The sequence below is a fragment of the Vigna unguiculata genome, chromosome 9, assembly GCF_004118075.2.
Source record: "Vigna unguiculata cultivar IT97K-499-35 chromosome 9, ASM411807v1, whole genome shotgun sequence".
Lineage (NCBI taxonomy): Eukaryota > Viridiplantae > Streptophyta > Magnoliopsida > Fabales > Fabaceae > Vigna > Vigna unguiculata.
The window spans coordinates 43437840-43456001 of NC_040287.1; the positions used below are offsets into that span (position 1 = coordinate 43437840).

General features: G+C 32.4%; 3 protein-coding genes across 3 annotated transcripts; 2 read left to right on the forward strand and 1 right to left on the reverse strand.

Annotated features, from left to right (window-relative positions):
• The first annotated feature begins 2713 nt into the window (after positions 1–2713).
• LOC114164118 lies at positions 2714–4227 on the forward strand. The gene has a single exon (XM_028048646.1). The coding sequence runs from the start codon at positions 3006–3008 to the stop codon at positions 3957–3959; it is 954 nt and encodes a 317-aa protein (XP_027904447.1). The 5' UTR covers positions 2714–3005; the 3' UTR covers positions 3960–4227.
• Positions 4228–9185: 4958 nt separating this feature from the next.
• On the forward strand, positions 9186–11458 carry LOC114164601. Its single transcript, XM_028049327.1, has one exon. It carries the CDS (start codon positions 9421–9423, stop codon positions 11344–11346), a length of 1926 nt encoding a protein of 641 aa, XP_027905128.1. The 5' UTR covers positions 9186–9420; the 3' UTR covers positions 11347–11458.
• A 4227-nt stretch (positions 11459–15685) lies between these two features.
• Positions 15686–16720, reverse strand: LOC114196206 (glycine-rich protein 2-like). Its single transcript, XM_028086771.1, has one exon. It carries the CDS (start codon positions 16610–16612, stop codon positions 16019–16021), a length of 594 nt encoding a protein of 197 aa, XP_027942572.1. The 5' UTR covers positions 16613–16720; the 3' UTR covers positions 15686–16018.
• Positions 16721–18162: the final 1442 nt, after the last annotated feature.

The following is an 18162-nucleotide window of genomic DNA, read 5'->3' on the forward strand; positions in this document are numbered from 1 at the left end:
TTAATCAAGTGTTAATTAATTGATCCCAAACATAAAACAGCAACAACTTTGATTGCAGATGCAACTAAACATGATCCATCATCAAATAGCAAATGAAAAGTCCCAATAAGTGACACTATGTTGCCCACAACCAAACAAATAATTCAAAATTCAAGTGTTGATGAGTCCAACCGTTGATAGAAAAAATATAGTCCAACTTTTTTCCATTGATGAGTTCAAATTCAAGTGTTCCATAATATATTACGACTTTGCCTTATACATTTTTTTTTCTTGTAATTCAAACATGTTATTGTTCGTGTAACATAAGGCGCCAAAGATGATTTGAAATTCAAATTTAAAATTACAGTCCTAATTTCAAACTGAATTGAGTTTCTTTTTTTCAAAAAAAGAAAGAGTAACACGCAAGAAAACCCTAAACCCCAAATACATCATCCAAAAAAATGAACTTGAAAGGGGTCACAGGTCTGCAATACCTCAAATAGCACAGGTCATCATTGTACAACATTGATTTACTGAAAGCCTAAAACCCTAAACAAAATAACAGAGGGAATTAGGTTTGCATAGATGTCCTGCTTCCAAAACATTTCTCGAAGAAATAAAGCAAAAACTTCAAATGCAGAAGAGGTCAGAAAAAACAGAGCAAACAGGAAATGGTGAAAATTCAGAAAAAGAGTGAAAGACGTGCGAGAGAAAATGAAAATGCGAGAACAAAGCATAACACAGAAATTTCCAAATTGGTGAAAATGAGCAGAGTATTTATGTTGACATGCGAATGTAAATAGTCAAAAGAAAATAAAGGAACATTCTAAAATTAAATTTCAAAATTAAGACGGTTAAAATCTTTAAATTAACCTATTACATAAAAATTTAAATCAAAAACAGTAACAGATTAATAAAAGAATTGAAGTTAAAAACGTAACGGACTAATAAAAGAATGAAACAAACTCATAATACAATTTAATATGATTAAATTTTAATTTTATAAATAAAATTCATTTTGACATGTAAACATAAGATTTAATATAAATATAAAAAAAAATTGTGTTAATATATAAACAATTAATTAATTGCTAAACTAGTAAATGCATAAATATAACAAATAATAAAGAATTAAATATACTTACAGACACTTTAAAAAAAAATGTACTATTAGATTTGTAAACCAAATCTGATTTCGAAATGACATGTGAATAAATATTGAATATAAACAATAAAAAGATAAACGAAAAGATATATTAAAACTGCATTTCAAAATCAAAATAATTTAATGTCAAAATACATTAATCGAAAAGATTGATTTTTTTTTTCTGATTCAAATTTTGTCCTTGAATAAAAATGAAGGCAGTGAGGGCCAAAACATGCTTTAAATGAGATAGAGAAGATTCACACTAGAGTGGCAGATACATGCCAAGGAATTATTGCCACCACGAAAATCAATGGTTAAGGACAAAATAATCTCCCATTAGGATGTGAAGTTTGAGGTTTCAGTTTACTGTAGGAGCAACCTAGAAGATAATTTCTATGCTGTCCATGTGTCTAACTTTTGGTCTCTTTCAACTGCTCCTTATGTGTCGCAACAATTTCACAGATAAACCAAAAACAAAGATGAAGACAGGTTTGAACAGGACGGGCATTACAAGTGGACCAATCAGAGCACTGACCCCTCACCATTAATCACCATTTTCACTCCTTAAGATATAAACCACACAAAATTTCACCCAAGTCCTCATATCATAATTTCACTACCTTTGTCCTATTCTCAACCCTTTTGGTTAATAATTGATTAAAAAAATTAAAAAATCCATTTTGACTTCTCTCTGATTCATCCACGCTTTCTTTTGTGTGGCTTAAAATAACACCAAAACAAATGAAAATAATTAATGCTAATGCTCATTATTTTTCTTAAAAATTGTTATGGATTCTATCGTCAAGATCAGGATACAATCGATTGATAATAACAACTATTGATGTTGTCACTCTAGTATTGCTTGTATGATTTTTTTTTTTTGGGGTAAACTTTAGTTGTAACTTTTTTATACTGGGCTATTATTTTTATACACTAATTTTGCAAACTACTCATAACTTGAATTTCAAAATTTAATTTAAATAGAAATTCAATATTTCTTGTTTGTATTAATTGTACATTGTTAAATTGATTAAACAAATTATTGTGCTGTAAATTAATTTCTTATAATGCAAATCTAAGTGGATGTCAGCTTAAATGGATGATCCATCTCCCTACCAACTTTATCTACAGCTGTCAGAGTGTCCACCTCAGAAAGAAGAAGAAAACGTGTTTTTGTATTTTATTCACAAATAATATTTATTACTTTACATCCTGTAAAAAATATTTTTCTAATTTCATTTATTAATATAATTTATTTATTTTTAGTATAAGCTGCATAGCTTTTATCGAACTATATATAATCTTATCATAAACAAACAAACTACTACCCACAGTATTTAAGGGTTTTGATATTGTGACAAGATCTTTGATATTCCAACTGTTAAATTAATTAATTAAGTAATTAAAAGTTACCAAAAGAACTGTTCGATTAATCACTGGCCATAAAGCACTTGCATCAAAACGTTTAACTACAAAAAAACAAAAGAGTACACAACTCAGAACCTTTATGGTGGTATTAAATTTTTCTTACGAACTGCAAATTGTATTATTTCTGAACGAAAATGGTTCAGAAGTTAGGAGTAACCAAAAACATTAAACTAAATTCCTATTTACGAAAAAACTACTAACGAAAAACAGAGGTGCATGTAATAACAAAGAGTTTCGAAAACAACCAAAAACTTATCCTTACTAGTATGAAAAACAACCCTGTTTGAAGTTTTGTTTTGCAGAGTTTATATATATATATACGGTCATCACCTAACGCGGGTAGTTGAGTTTAGTGGTGAAGAAGCAAGTGGGGCTAGGCAAAGGTGTGTGAAGAAGTGAAGAAAAAAGTCCTGTGGTTGTTGTTGCGGTGGGTGGTGGCGGTGCAGTGAAGATGGGTTCTCAGGTGTCTAAACAGATGGAACGGAGAAAGACCATTCACACAGAGAAGAAAGTTCTCTCCGATCTGAAAACGTCCGGAGAAGAGTACCCTGGTTCCGAGTACCGCCCCCAAGACAGGAAAAACTGGATGTCTGGTCTGAACCCAGAGAAACTCCACATCAACCAGATCGTGTGGCCTGGGACGCACGACTCTGCCACCAACAAAATCGGCATCCCCCTGGTGACTCGCCCTTTCGCTCAGTGCCAATCCCTCTCCATATACCGGCAGTTGGTCCTTGGTACCCGCGTCCTTGACATACGGGTCCAAGAAAACCGTCGCATCTGCCATGGCATCCTCGTCACCTACAGCGTCGACGTTGTCCTGAACGACGTGAAGAAGTTCCTGTCTGAGACACAGTCCGAGGTGATCATACTGGAGATCAGAACAGAGTTCGGGCACGAGGACCCACCCGAATTCGACAAGTACTTGGAGGAGCAGTTGGGGGAGTTTCTGATCCCTCAGGACGAGGGCGTGTTCGGGAAGACGATCGCGGAGGTGTTGCCGAAGAGAGTTATCTGCGTGTGGAAGCCCAGAAAATCGGCCCAGCCCAAAGCAGGGAGTCCTCTGTGGAGTGCGGGCTTTCTGAAGGATAATTGGGTGAACACGGATCTCCCTTCCACCAAGTTCGACGCGAATTTAAAGCACTTGAGCGAGCACCCGGCCGTGACGTCGCGCAAGTACTTCTACAGGGTGGAGAACACCGTGACGCCGGTGGCTGATAACCCTGTTCTGTGCGTGAAACCCGTTACACGACGCATTCATGGGTACGCGAGGCTCTTCATCGCTCAGTGCTTCGCTAAAGGCATCGCGGATAGGCTTCAGGTTCTCTCCACCGATTTCATCGAAGAGGATTTTGTTGATGCCTGCGTCGGTCTCACTCATGCAAGGGTGGAAGGCAAAGCCTGAACTCACCTGTTATCGTTTCTACCTGTTTCATGCCTGTCAGTGATGCTTTTCTTTCTGAATTTCTTTTTTATTTATCTGTACATTATATATAGATTCATGAATCTGCTCTTGTACTCTTCATTTGTTGCTCTGTAAAACGTGTATAGATTGGATTCTGAACTGTGAGGAATTTTCCGAGAATGTCTGTCAGATGTGTGTGCTAAATAAATCGAAAAGGTCTTTCATTCTGTCATCCAATTATCAAACATGTTCTATAATTGTTTGTACAGTTTCAAAACTTTAATTATTTATAATTTCAATAAAGATATTTATTTGGATTATAAATATTATTTTTACTCTATCAAGTATATGAAAAAGCACAAGTTACTTCTATACATTTTTTTAAATACAAGTTTTGAAAGTGAGTTTCCTATATACTACCTGTTATTAGATGTAGTTGTGGGTGTATAGGAAAAACTGCTTGTGTAATTTGTGACTCATGGATCTTTGATTTTGATATCTGATGTAAGATGATGATTTTTTAAGCAGTCAATAGTTATTGTTCTTGTCAAGGGGTAGAGAATCTCCAATTAGATCATTTGTGAATATGAATTTGAGTTTGCCCTCATTAGAATGAATATTCATAATTGTAATTTGGATTATTGTATTCTTAAGTATAAAGAAGACAATTTTAACGATTAATCATAATTTTATGTAGTGATAAACTGTTCAATCTAACGTTTAATGTTTGATGAATTATGGTGTAAATTAAATAAACTATGTTTGATGAATTAATTGATGTAAATTAAATAAATTATCTAATTACTTAGATTAAGTGGACTAAATCACACTTGAAAACTAACAAGACGATTGTAAATTACCAAACTTTAAAATAGATATTATTGGAAGTATGATAGGAGATCTTAATCATGTTATTTAACAAAGTTAAAGTTATAACATTGAGGTAACATAATTTTTATTCAAGATTTTAATATTATAAAAAGAAACTAGATTTTGAAAATGTTTAAAATGCTAAAAAATATTAACAAAAAAAATCTCAACAAAATATTTTAGAATAATAAAATTGATGTATAATTGTAAAACTACTATGTGTAAAAAAAATGTCAAGATGTGACATATTTTAGAATAATAAAATTGATGTATATTTGTAAAACTATTAGGTGTAAATAACGATCACAACTTAAAAAATTGAACGTATAAGGAATGGGCTTTTAAAGTTGGACATGGACCGGAGATTATAACCAAATTTGGACCAATATAGGTCTGAGTGGAGTGTAGACCAAAACAAAACTTGGTGAAACCTGCCTTTAACATTTGAAAACGGCCTCAATTTAAAACAAAACTATATTTGGACTAAAGACTGTTTGTTTATTTAAAAAAATTATAGACTTCTTCTAGTAAATATATTATAAACTAGTATATATGTATATATAATAATTTTATGGGACCTTATAATTATGCAATATTATTTCATTTTTAATAATTATCAAATTCTTCATTGCTTTAAAAGAGTTTTATTTACAAATTTCAGCATCTAAAGACACTTATTTTACAAATTTTCTTATCTTTTACTTTCAAATCATTTGAAATATTTCAAAACATATAAGTTAGCCTGATTTTAAATAAACATTCACGTTCCATAATGAGAAACTGATTATTATCTAACATCAATTTTAAGGTAAACAAGCATATTTAATGACTTTTGCATTTGTAGATAAAAATATGTATCCGAAAAGGTATCTAAAAAATTATCCATCTATGTCCTTGCACAGAAGACAACATTTAATTGAGGAAGTGCATTTGAAGGATTTAATTATATAGGGAAATTTGAAAAGTAAGATTATTAATGAATAATTATGATTAAAAACAAATGTTTGGAGAGAAGGTTGTGGTTTTGGATTGTTGAAGTTCCCATAAATATATTTGGGTGATGCAACGTTGACCTAAATATGACGTAATTTGATGCAAGGGACCCAGCACGTGCTCAAAACAATCATTCACAACCCTAGTTGATTCATCCTTAAGTTACAGATTACTTGATTCCGACCAACGGGAACAAACAAAAAAGAACAACAATTTCTTATATAAAATAAGAGTTTATAAGGAGAGAGAAGGGGATGGATTGATCATAGATTAACTTTATAAATATTCGATCTAAATTTATTTTAAATTTAAATAATTAGACTACATCTCAGAACTAAATTTATTTTTCTATATAACTAGTTTGAATTTCTTTCTAAATCTAAATTTAAATATTTATATTAAGACTTAAATCTAAATTCAAATATTTAAATCAAATTAAAATTTTATAATTCATTTTTTTATAAAATAAATTAAATTAAATTTTCTCAAATTTGTATGGTCAGACCTGACACTATCAAATTTTGTACAAATTATAAAAAAAGTTGGTACTACATGGATAAAAATATTTAATAAAATTATTCATTAAAGTTATTTATAAAAATACTAAATTACATCCTTTTTATTATATAAGAACCAAATTAAGAATAAAAAGTAGAAGATTAACTTGATTTTTTTACGAAAAAATAAACCAAAAAGTAATTTAACCAAAATTTTAACTTTCTAGAATATTGATCGAAGATTCACTCAGTTTGATATTGATTCTCAATCGCAGTGTGGATTGTTATAAGAGACACAAGCTTAATATCATTTTGATATGTATTGTTAGTCATTTGAAGAAACACATTATTTTCAGAACTTAAATATAATTACTTTTATAACAAAGTACTATAAATTTTAATTAGTGTTGAAATTCTACAGATTCTTCATTGCATATCCCTTATCTTATCTGAAGAAGAACTTAAGGGCGTTCAAAATCCCAGAACAGTTTTTGTTGTTGACAATAGTTGCTATCTTTAAAATTTTACATTATAAAATTCTCGACCATCCATACTCTTGTAAGACATACGGCATTAAATTTAGTTCAAATATCTTTTGTAATTATTTTTTCAAATATTCATAGTTAAATATGATTTAAAATTCTTATTACGATTTATCAAAAACATACCATTTTTTTTAAAAAAAAAGAAAAACAATATTTTCAATATATATATATATATATATATATATATAATTCCAATACTTACACAAAATTATAATTATCAATCAGAACACAACTCTTTTTATTTAAAAATATAACAATTCAACGTTACGATTCCATTGTTAATATTTAAACATCTTCATTACGACCATATAAAAAACAAGTAAACCGGAAAAGATAGAAAGATAGGTGTGATCTCTTTGAAAAAAAGTTAATGGTAATGGACAATGAAAAATTTATAAAAATAAATTTCAAGTGCAATTCAGAACAAATGTTGCGCCATATTGACAATGTATTGAATGTATGACAAAGTTTTACGAAGAACATGGAGTTAATCATATGTATTAATTTCTTCAACCCTTATTTGTCAACTACATATGTATTGTTAATTATCCTTTTCTTAATTCAAATTTTAAACATATAAAAGTATCTCTAAAATTTGTTATCCAAAAGTATACACTTTTATCATTTTAATTCAAGGCAGCAAATAATAGTTTGTAACTTTTCGACTAAAATTAAATTATGATAATTTTAATTTACACTAAAAAGTCAAAACATCTAATCGAATTATAAATTTCATGATAAAATAAAAATAATAGATAAACGAATTAACAATAAAACGTGAAATTTTATATTCAATACATTGAAACTATATTATATTAAATTAATTCATATTTACAATAATGAGATCATCTTTTTATCTATCTGTATGCGCCAAGGATTCAGCACTAGCCTAGTTAATATATAGTTTTTTTTAGCTTGAATACACATTCATTCAAAAGAAACAAGTTTTTCATAGTGTATGGGGTTTCAACATTTGTTGACGCTAGCTAGGTTAAACAACCAATTCTTTCTTCAATATATTCTCAGTTTAAAACTGTTTTATTTGTATGAAATAATTTTAATGTTATCATCTTTATTATTCACCAGTGTGTAACAATAGCTGTTTGTAATACAAAATTAACATATGATCCAATACGTTTTCTAAATTAGAAAAAAAATGATCTATTATGTTAAAATGATTTTAAGGATAAAAAAATGGGGAATGATGTGTTAACAAAGTTTTTCTTACAAACTTTTTGACAAACTACTAATTTAGATAAAAAAATATTATTTTATTACTTTATTTTAGTTAAAAAAATAAAAAAGTAAAAAATTTAATTCTATTTTAAGGAAGTTTGTCAGCTTTGTCAAAATACTTTTTGTCAAAAGATTATTTTCCTAAAAAAATATCGATATCCGACTTTGAGGAGTAAAATAAATAAAAAATTATATAAACTAAACTAAATTTAACCAATTTGATAGGAAATAAATTCAATATTTTATTATAGAGGTACATATTTTGATTGCATGTGGAACAAATTTTACATATTAGTGTGTTAATATTTATACATATTAAATAATTACCTTTCACTAAAATAAAATTTTATATAAAAAGCATGTTATATGTAGGTAAAATAAATATATAAAAAATTTATTTTTTATATCCTATTTACGCCTTTTAGTTTCTATTTTCAGATTTACAACAGTTTCATAATCTTTTTACCATTTTTCCCCTAGATTTCTGAACAATTATACTCGATTTTTAAGCGGAACATAATTTTAAATACTAAAATGCTAATATTAGCATCATATACAATACTATGATTTGACTTACTATTTAACTTATCATGTCTCTCTTACTATCCTTTTGAAGTAAACTGTACCAAGACGTATAAAGTAATGTAAAGAGTTTTTTTTTTTTAATATATATAGATTTATTAATGATAAATAACAGGGTTTTTTGTTGCATTAACGAAATGCATGCTGGTTAAATTTTCTTAGAAGATTCTTCCACATTAGTTAATTGGGATTAGTGTAAGATTTTGTAATTAGTTAATTTAATTTAATTGATTGCAAAGGCGCTTTCTCTCTCATAGTGGCAGCGTGTAAGCCGTACGCACGTTCGTTGAAGAGATAATAGGAGTATCCTCCGTGGCGCGTGTAACTAGTTTCCCTACATGACGTACGATTTACGAAAGGAAGAAGGCGTAGGATGAGAGCGTGGAGTACAATCGGTGGTGTATAAGGTGAGGGAAGAGAAGGAGTTGCCCTTGGAGAGTACTTGAAAGGTTTGGACCAACCATTTGCTCTAACTATATGTATCCAGACCTGTTATTGCAGTTTTTAAGACAACCTGGGAGAAAAACCCGTCGAACCATTTCCATAATTTCCCCCCCTCAGTCACTTACCCGGCGGCGCCACCGTCACCGCCACCGCCAACCCTCCATGACCCAAACATCAGCCAAACAATACCACAACCTCTGAGACAGGAATCTCGTACATACAAATAAATTTATTGATCAATCCGAAACGTTGTTTGGTCGCTAGCGAGCGAGCGCGTGAGGGTCCGCTGCAACCATGTCGAGCATCGTCAAGGAGATCCTGGCGAGCCCGATACAACTGGCGGACCAGGTATCGAAGATGGCGGAGGAGGCCCAGAATTTCCGACAGGAATGTCTCGAGCTCAAATCCAAAACGGAGAAGCTCGCAGGGCTCCTCCGCCAGGCTGCGAGGAACAGCAGCGACTTATACGAGCGTCCCACGCGGCGCATCATCGACGACACCGAACAAGTCCTGGACAAGGCCCTCGTACTCGTCACCAAATGCCGCGCCAACAGTGTCATCAAAAGACTCTTCACCATCATCCCCGCCACAGCATTCCGCAAGACCTCCATGCAGCTAGAGAATTCCGTCGGCGATGTCCAGTGGCTCCTCCGCGTCTCTGCGTCCGCCGACGAGCGTGACGACGAGTACCTCGGGCTTCCCCCCATCGCCGCCAACGAACCCATCCTCTGCCTCATCTGGGAACAGGTCGCCATTCTCCTGTCCGGCGCCTCCCTGGACGAGCGCTCCGACGCCGCCGCTTCATTGGTTTCGCTGGCTCGCGACAATGACCGTTACGGGAGACTGATCATCGAAGAGGGTGGCGTGCCCCCGTTGTTGAAGCTTCTGAAGGAAGGACATTTGGAAGGACAGGAGAACGCTGCCAGAGCCATTGGGCTTCTGGGGAAAGACCCTGAAAGTGTGGAACACATTGTGAACGCCGGTGTTTGTTCCGTGTTTGCCAAAATCCTCAAAGACGGTCATATGAAGGTTCAGGCGGTGGTGGCCTGGGCTATTTCTGAACTCGCTGCCAATCACCCCAAATGCCAAGACCATTTTTCCCAGAACAATGCCATACGATTGCTCGTTAGCCATCTCGCCTTCGAGACCATTCAAGAGCATAGCAAGTACGCCATTGCCAACAAGCACAAGTCCCTTCACACCTTAGTTTTGGAGAGTAATAATACGCAGGAAGAAGAAGATGATAAGAACGTTGTTGGACGTCCGACGGGGGCCAACACATCCAATCAGATGCACAACGTGGTTTCCAACACCATGGCAATGAAGGGCATTACCCCAAAAAATAATGCCACCCCCACGGGTAACCACAACAACACCGGCGGCGGCACGAACACCAAAAAACCTCACGGTGGGACACAGCACGTGTCAATTGCTGGGACGAGTATCAAGGGGAGGGAATACGAAGACCCCATCACAAAGATAGAGATGAAGGCGATGGCAGCAAGAGCCTTATGGCAACTGGCGAGGGGTAACTTGAGTGTGTGTAGGAGCATAACAGAGTCAAGGGCTCTTCTGTGTTTCGCGGTTTTGCTCGAAAAGGGTCCCGAAGACGTCCAATCTTATTCCGCAATGGCGTTGATGGAAATAACGGCCGTGTCGGAGCAACATGCAGAGCTGAGACGCTCTGCATTCAAACCCACCGCCCCTGCCGCCAAGGCTGTTCTGGATCAGCTTCTTAGAGTGATAGAAAACGAACAAATTGACCTTCTCGTACCTTGCATCAGATCCGTTGGTAATTTGGCGAGAACTTTCAGAGCAACCGAGACAAGACTGATTGGGCCATTGGTGAGGCTCCTTGACGAGAGAGAAGCCCATGTTAGCACGGAAGCCGCCATTGCTCTGAACAAATTTGCTTGCACGGATAACTACCTCCACGAGAATCACTGCAACGCCATCATAGAGGCCGGTGGCGCCAAGCACTTGATTCAACTGGTTTACTTTGGTGAGCAAATGGTTCAGATTCCTTCCGTGACTCTCCTTTGTTACATAGCGCTCCACGTCCCCAAGAGCGAGACGCTGGCACAGGAAGAGGTTCTGATAGTTCTTGAGTGGTGCACCAAACAGGCACATCTGGTGGAGGAACACGGCATTATACAACTTCTACCAGAAGCCAAGAGTAGACTCGAACTGTATCAATCAAGAGGAAGAGGATTTCGCTGAACTATCAAACATATATACCTACCTACCTGCTCAACCATCAAATTGCTTGAGTTTATGTATATATTCCAGGGTGCTTGCCCCCTCAAATTAATCTTAGGCACATCGTCTTTTTGTATCCAATAGAATATATCTATAGAAAAGCTTCTTCTGTGTTCTTATTCAAAATCCTCCTCTTTTCTTTCTTTCTTTCTCTCAACTTTAATTAATCACACTCCTGCATGACATACATGAGACCATGTTTTATTTTTATCCCAATATTATATTACACTCATGTGAAGATGTTGAGATGGAGAGAAGCCATATGGGTGCACTGATAAAGGTCACACACAAAGAGTTAGAAGCTAGGTATAGGAGTACTTCCCTCAAAAGAAACTTTGGCGTTTAATTTTTTGTAGCTACCTATAAGCTTGGGAAATCGATATTAGACTCATCCTTCTTTTCTATAATTTTCTTTAAAAACCTTGTATGATTGTTTCTATCATTGGACAACTTTTTCTAATTGTTTTTCTGTGATTTTTTTTTTTTTTAAATAGTTATCTGCTACACGAGATACTTTTCATTGTTTTTTATTCATGAAGTACTTTGCTTACATAGTGGACTGTTAGATTGTATTTATTTTTGGATATCGGTTCCATTCATTTGAAGGATAATGTGTGAAATGAGTGTAAAAATATGTTAATGTTTTTTTCCTTCTGTTTTTTAAGTAAACCTGTTTTAATGTGTTGGTATTTGTTATTTGTGAAATGAGTGTAAAAATATGTTAATGTTTTTTTTCCTTCTGTTTTTTAAGTAAACCTGTTTTAATGTGTTGGTATTTGTTATTTGTGAAAATAGATTTGTAAATCCATGAAAGAAATTATAAACATTTGTAAGTTTATAGTTATGTTTTGAATATAATTAACCTGAAAAATGATTTATATGTGTAGAAAGTCAATATATTTATGAAATATAAATGTTAAACTTTCTAAAAATATAAAAGATAAATTATATATAAAAGTAAAATATACTTTCTAGAACTATATGTAAAAATATATAAAGTATAAAAGAGTATATGATTTAGAGGTTGATGAAAGAAATATAAATATTTTTAAGTTTACAGTTAAGTTTTGAATATAATCAACCTAAAATTTATATGTTTAGAAAGGCGGTATTTATGAAAATATAAATATTTTACTTTGTAAAAATATAAAGAATAAATCATATGCAAAAAATATAATATATTTTCAAATATACAAAAATATGTAGAATAGACTCATTAAAAATACATAATAGTATATGAAAAGACTAGTATAATATATATTGTTAGACATATTTAATCAATGAATTGATAATTTAATAAATATCTATTTTACTTGATTTTGACACTTAAATATAATAAAATATTAGCTTAATCTTTTGTAAATCAACTATCTTCTACTTAGAAATTACATAATGAAATATGAAAAATCAATGTGATACTTTAATGTATTTTATGTAAATTGCATATAATTGAAGAATGACTAGTGAAGCCCTATAAATGTACCTAACAATTGAAAGATGATTAGATATTACAAATATTAATTCAAATATTAACTTTCACGGCTGATTGACAATTTTGGTGCTTAAGCAACCCCAGTAAAAGTTTACAATAAACCACATTTAGGAGTTGAACCATGAACCATGGAGAAAATAAATTTTTATATATCAAAAGCTAATTAAAATATTTTTATTACAATAAATGAATATAAAATAGTAAAATTATTATATTATTTATTAATTTTTTATAATCACTACATTCAAATTAGATTTAAATATATAAAAAATATTTTAATTAATACAAATATCTGAGATTCATAAATATTTTTGTATTTATTTAATAAATTTAAGGTTCACATATCTGTTCACTTTCGTGTAGAATCCTTTATTTTCTTCATTTATGTGTTTACCATTTTAATTTAAATTAATTTTAATCAATCTATAATCTATTTTAATTTAAAATAATTTTATAAATCAAATATATTTTTTATTTAAATTAATCACTCAAAATTTATTTTAACTTAATTTCTTCTATTACATTTTATTTTAAATTAATTTCTTTAGTTAATTTTTTTATATTTTAATAATAACTTACATTTTATTTTAAATTATTTTAAACTGATTATATTTTAATTGAAATAAATTTTAACCATAGAAATACATTTTAATCTTACAATTTTATTAATTAAAATATTTCTTTTCTTCATTTCTCAATCTGTTGTCATTAATTTAAACAAATATCCTTTGTTTCATTTTTCATCTTTTCCACTCGTTCAAATCCATAACAAAGCCTTAATAAACAATCTACAGTATATATGTTCATGAAACATGGTGTGATGTGTTCCTAAATCATAAAAAGAAAATAAAAGATACACACACCAAAAAATGCATACAATTTATAATATATGGATAATGTTTAGATTCGCCAATTACATCATTTACATCCATTGTTTGTAGACGTCACAAAATACACCCTAAAAGAGAAACATCAAAAAGTGTCAGAAAATAATCAAGATATTGGCACTGGTTATTTTAGAAGTTGATTAAAAAGTGCCATGCAGGTTACATACTTTTGGCTTGTGCTTCTCATTAAATCACAATTTTTCAAAGTTTATTCTACAATTCAAATTTGCAATGTACAAAATAAAGAAGAATAAAAGTATTACCTAGAAAAAAACTTAACATTGAAATCCTAGCATACACATGCTTTGCTTATGTAATAATTTTTCTATACAATGATGATAATAACTTATTTTAATTAACAATAGTCAATGAAGCGATATATTACATTTCAAACCTACAAAGAGTAGCTTTTCAAGTAGGGGTGACAATGCGAGTTGGCCGCCTCGTTTAGGCCCGTTCCGCATAAGGCCCGCACACCGCGAGCTGGCCCGCCCCGTCCCGCATATTTTATGCGGGTCACATACTTTGGTTTGCCCTGCATATACGTTGGCTCGCGGGCCGATCCGCTTTTTTTTTAATTTTTTTTTATGATAAAACTTTCAATGTTTAAAAATTGGAAAACGTTAAGAAGTTCACAAAATTAAGTAAAGACTTTGGGGAATTAGATGATAAATTGATAATTCAACATTTTCATCATATTCATATTATGACATACACAATGTATTCTTTAAATTTTAGCACATTAAAAATTACATAATACTTGTCTTTTTCAGTTATACAAGAATTTGAAATGTTAATGCAAGAGTCCATAAAAGAAGTAATTAATATACACAAGTACAATTTTTTTTTTTTAAATTTTATGCGAGCTTTTTCTACGGGCCCGCCCCGCATTTTTTCTGCGAGCCTGCGAACCGGACGAGGTCTTAATTGTCATCCCTATTTTCAAGTGATCATATTTGATATGGTCTTTCTTTCGATGAGAATTCACACGAGTGAAATTTTTAAAAAATGACTTATCTAAATATTTAAAATAAATAAATAAATAAACAATTTTGTATATATATTATTTAATTTTCTCGTTTCCAGGTGAGATATTAAGTGGCATTAATAAAGAAGAATAATATATAAAGTCACGAGATATCTTTATTCGAATTTTAATATATTATTTATATAAACTTTTTACTTTCATTTTTTTAATTTTATACTATTTCTCTTCTTTTATTTCAAGAATCGGTCCCACAAGATAATTGAGGCCTAATCCTGAAGGTAGTACCAGCTATGGCTTTTCTTTCCTTTTAATGTCACAACTCATTTCTGGAATTGTCCTTCTCAAGGTCTTAGGTCATGACAGACATTATTATGCCTTAGAAAAATATACAAACAAATCAAATTAATATTTATTACTCCCATCCCAGACACCAGACCACAAAAACCCATATGCACAACTAAAAAATTGGTTCTTACAAAATTCCCTTAATTAAAAACAAATTTTAAAAAAGGAAACTTTGAAACGACTAATTTAATTGAATATATCCACGAATACAAACAACTTTCCTTTCAAATTCATAAGCAAAGTTTAATAGGAGATTGAAGACTATTTACACAGTTTCCCTCAATTTGAATGAACAGAAAAATCCCAGTAAACCTAATTATATGTATGAGGATGTTCATAAAATCCATAGCCACAAAAGAGATAATCATCTTCATGAAGCAGCAGGATATATAAATGCAAAAATCAGATCATTGTTAGTTAATGCAGCAATCCATCAATGAAAGTTGTAATAGCAGTGTTTAGCATTGGAGAATGGCCAAATCCATGTGTCTTTTCCAATTAAAAGAAGATCCCCACAGAAATAATTCAGTAACAAAACTGTACACATAAAATCTATGGGAAGAACAGGAGCATGATAAATGCAGCAGATCAGGTATTTAAAGATTTGAACATTAAGGTAAAGCAGAGGATATAACGTTCATGATGCGCATTAAACAGTAGGAAGCAGAGTATTTAGCCGATGATTTCAGAACCTCACCAAAACAAACCCTCCTTTTCCCTAACCCAAAAACAAAGCAATAATAAACCCAGCAACTAATGGCTTTTAATGTAAAAAATAAATAAAAACGCAGAGAAGCCACACCCTAGCTAATCCTATATCTAAAGCGTAATCTTCAGAGTTTCAGAGTACGAAGACGAAAAAAGAAAGCAGAAGAACCACAAAACACAGAAGCAAGGCCCCACCCATCATGTGCTACTAAATCAACGCGCATTCGAAGGGCAGTCCCTCGCAAAATGCCCAGACTCCCCACAGTTGTAGCAGCTACCACCGCCACCTCCGCCACCACCTCCGCCGTACCTTCCACCGCCACCTCCACCTTGGCTGCAGTCCCTCGCTATGTGACCCGTCTCGCCACACTTATAGCAACCCCCTCCACCACCACCACCTCCACCACCATATCCACCGCCTCCGCCATAGCCACCTCCACCATATCCGCCACCGCCTCCATATCCACCTCGTCCTCCGCGTCCTCCGCCGCCATATCCACCTCTTCCACCACCTCCGCCGTATCCACCTCTTCCTCCTCCTCCGCCTCCGCCACCGCGGGTGCCCTGCACGGGCGATTCGTCAGGGCCGGTGACGTCAACGGCCTTGGTGCGACCTTCGGAATCGGAGTCGATTAGGAACTCGACGGACTCTCCGAGGGCGAGGCTGCGAAAACCGTCGGATCGGATGGAGGACTGGTGGACGAAGAGATCCTCGCCGCCGTCATCGGTGGTTATGAAGCCAAATCCCTTCTGGTCATTGAACCACTTCACCTTTCCCGTTACCCTCTGCTTCTCACTCTCGCTCATCTCTCCCTCCCCTTCGGATCTGATCTCTCTCTCTGTCACTGTCTGCTCTACGGCTCAAACTGCTCTGCACCTTCTGCCTTTTATACGTCACAATTTTGACCTACACTTCACTTTCACGCACTCCACCATCCAACGCCTCTGCTTTCTTCCTCTTCCATTTTCTTTCTTTTCTCAATTTTATTAAATTAAACCAACGGCTCAGATTCACTCTCTCCAATCGGACTCGGGCAATCCACGTCTCTCAATTTTAACTCTCGTTTATTTAATGCAATGCTAATCCATATGTTTTTCTAACAAGACAACATCAATTCATGAAATCTTAAAACAATATTTACTTTTCATACTTTCACCATTTTTGTCTTTTACTCTTTTACTCAAAACCAAATCATAAATACTATATATAACTCCTCATTTATTTTGTGTCATTTAACCATCTTTTATTTTTAAAATTATTCATTAATCTCTACGTATTATTTTCAATATCATTAAGTTATCAATTTTTTATATCACTTAAGCGAGTCACACCGAAACCTAATGTTCTTTCAATCTATACTTTAATGTGGGTCAATCTACCCACCAAATGTCATCAAACTATTAAACCAATAATGGTTTTCCAACATTATTTTAAAATATTATATATATATATATATATATATATATATATATATATATATATATATATATATCAACGAATAATTTAACTAAATATATAAATAAAATCAAATTTAATTAATTTATTAATTATTTGCTTTATTTAGATAGGAAAATCTCAGTCTTTTGATGAATGCAAAAATTTATACTATTTTTTGAAAGGTTTGAATTCGATAAATAATGATTCGTATAAGATAGTAAATCTCGATTATTTGGATGAGTACATAAATTTTAGACTCTTTGTCTTGAAAGCTTGAGCATGGGACTATGGTCCATATGAGATTATGAATCTCAATCTTTTTGAGCAGGATAAAAAATTTATGATCTTTATCTTAAAAGCTTAAGTGTCTGAATATGATCCGTCTAAAATAATGAATCTTGATTTTTAGAATTGATATTATTTGGATTTATTGGGCTTCAGGTTCATTTAGAACAATAAATTTTAATGACACCCCCCCACTCCAATCTATATAGTGAAACATAACTATTTGTGTCTCTATAAATTATCTACTACATTAAAGGAGACTAAAGGAGGCACATTGAATTTTTTTTTGGATTAAATCGATATTCAGATTCAAAAAAACAACTATAATTTCACAAAATTTACACTTTATTTCTTGTACTTTATGATTATTCATTTAAAACATACACATACAATTTATATTCTTTTAGTTTATTTGAATACATTTAAAATTTTTCTAGTTCTGGTTATGTAAAATAATAAAAATGAAAAGATATTAGAAATTATATGTATCAACTAAGAACCAATGTAAGATGTTAAGGAAACATTCAGTATAAAGATCTGTTTGTAATGAAATCCGTGAATACTAATAATCATGAGAAATGGCTAAAATAAATTTTGTTATTAAAATTTTCTAAGAATATTTATATACATTTTT

Coding starts and splice junctions, on each gene's coding strand:
- LOC114164118 (XM_028048646.1), top strand. CDS start 3,006: ATGGGTTCTCAGGTGTCTAAACAGATGGAACGGAGAAAGACCATTCAC.
- LOC114164601 (XM_028049327.1), top strand. CDS start 9,421: ATGTCGAGCATCGTCAAGGAGATCCTGGCGAGCCCGATACAACTGGCG.
- LOC114196206 (XM_028086771.1), bottom strand. CDS start 16,612: ATGAGCGAGAGTGAGAAGCAGAGGGTAACGGGAAAGGTGAAGTGGTTC.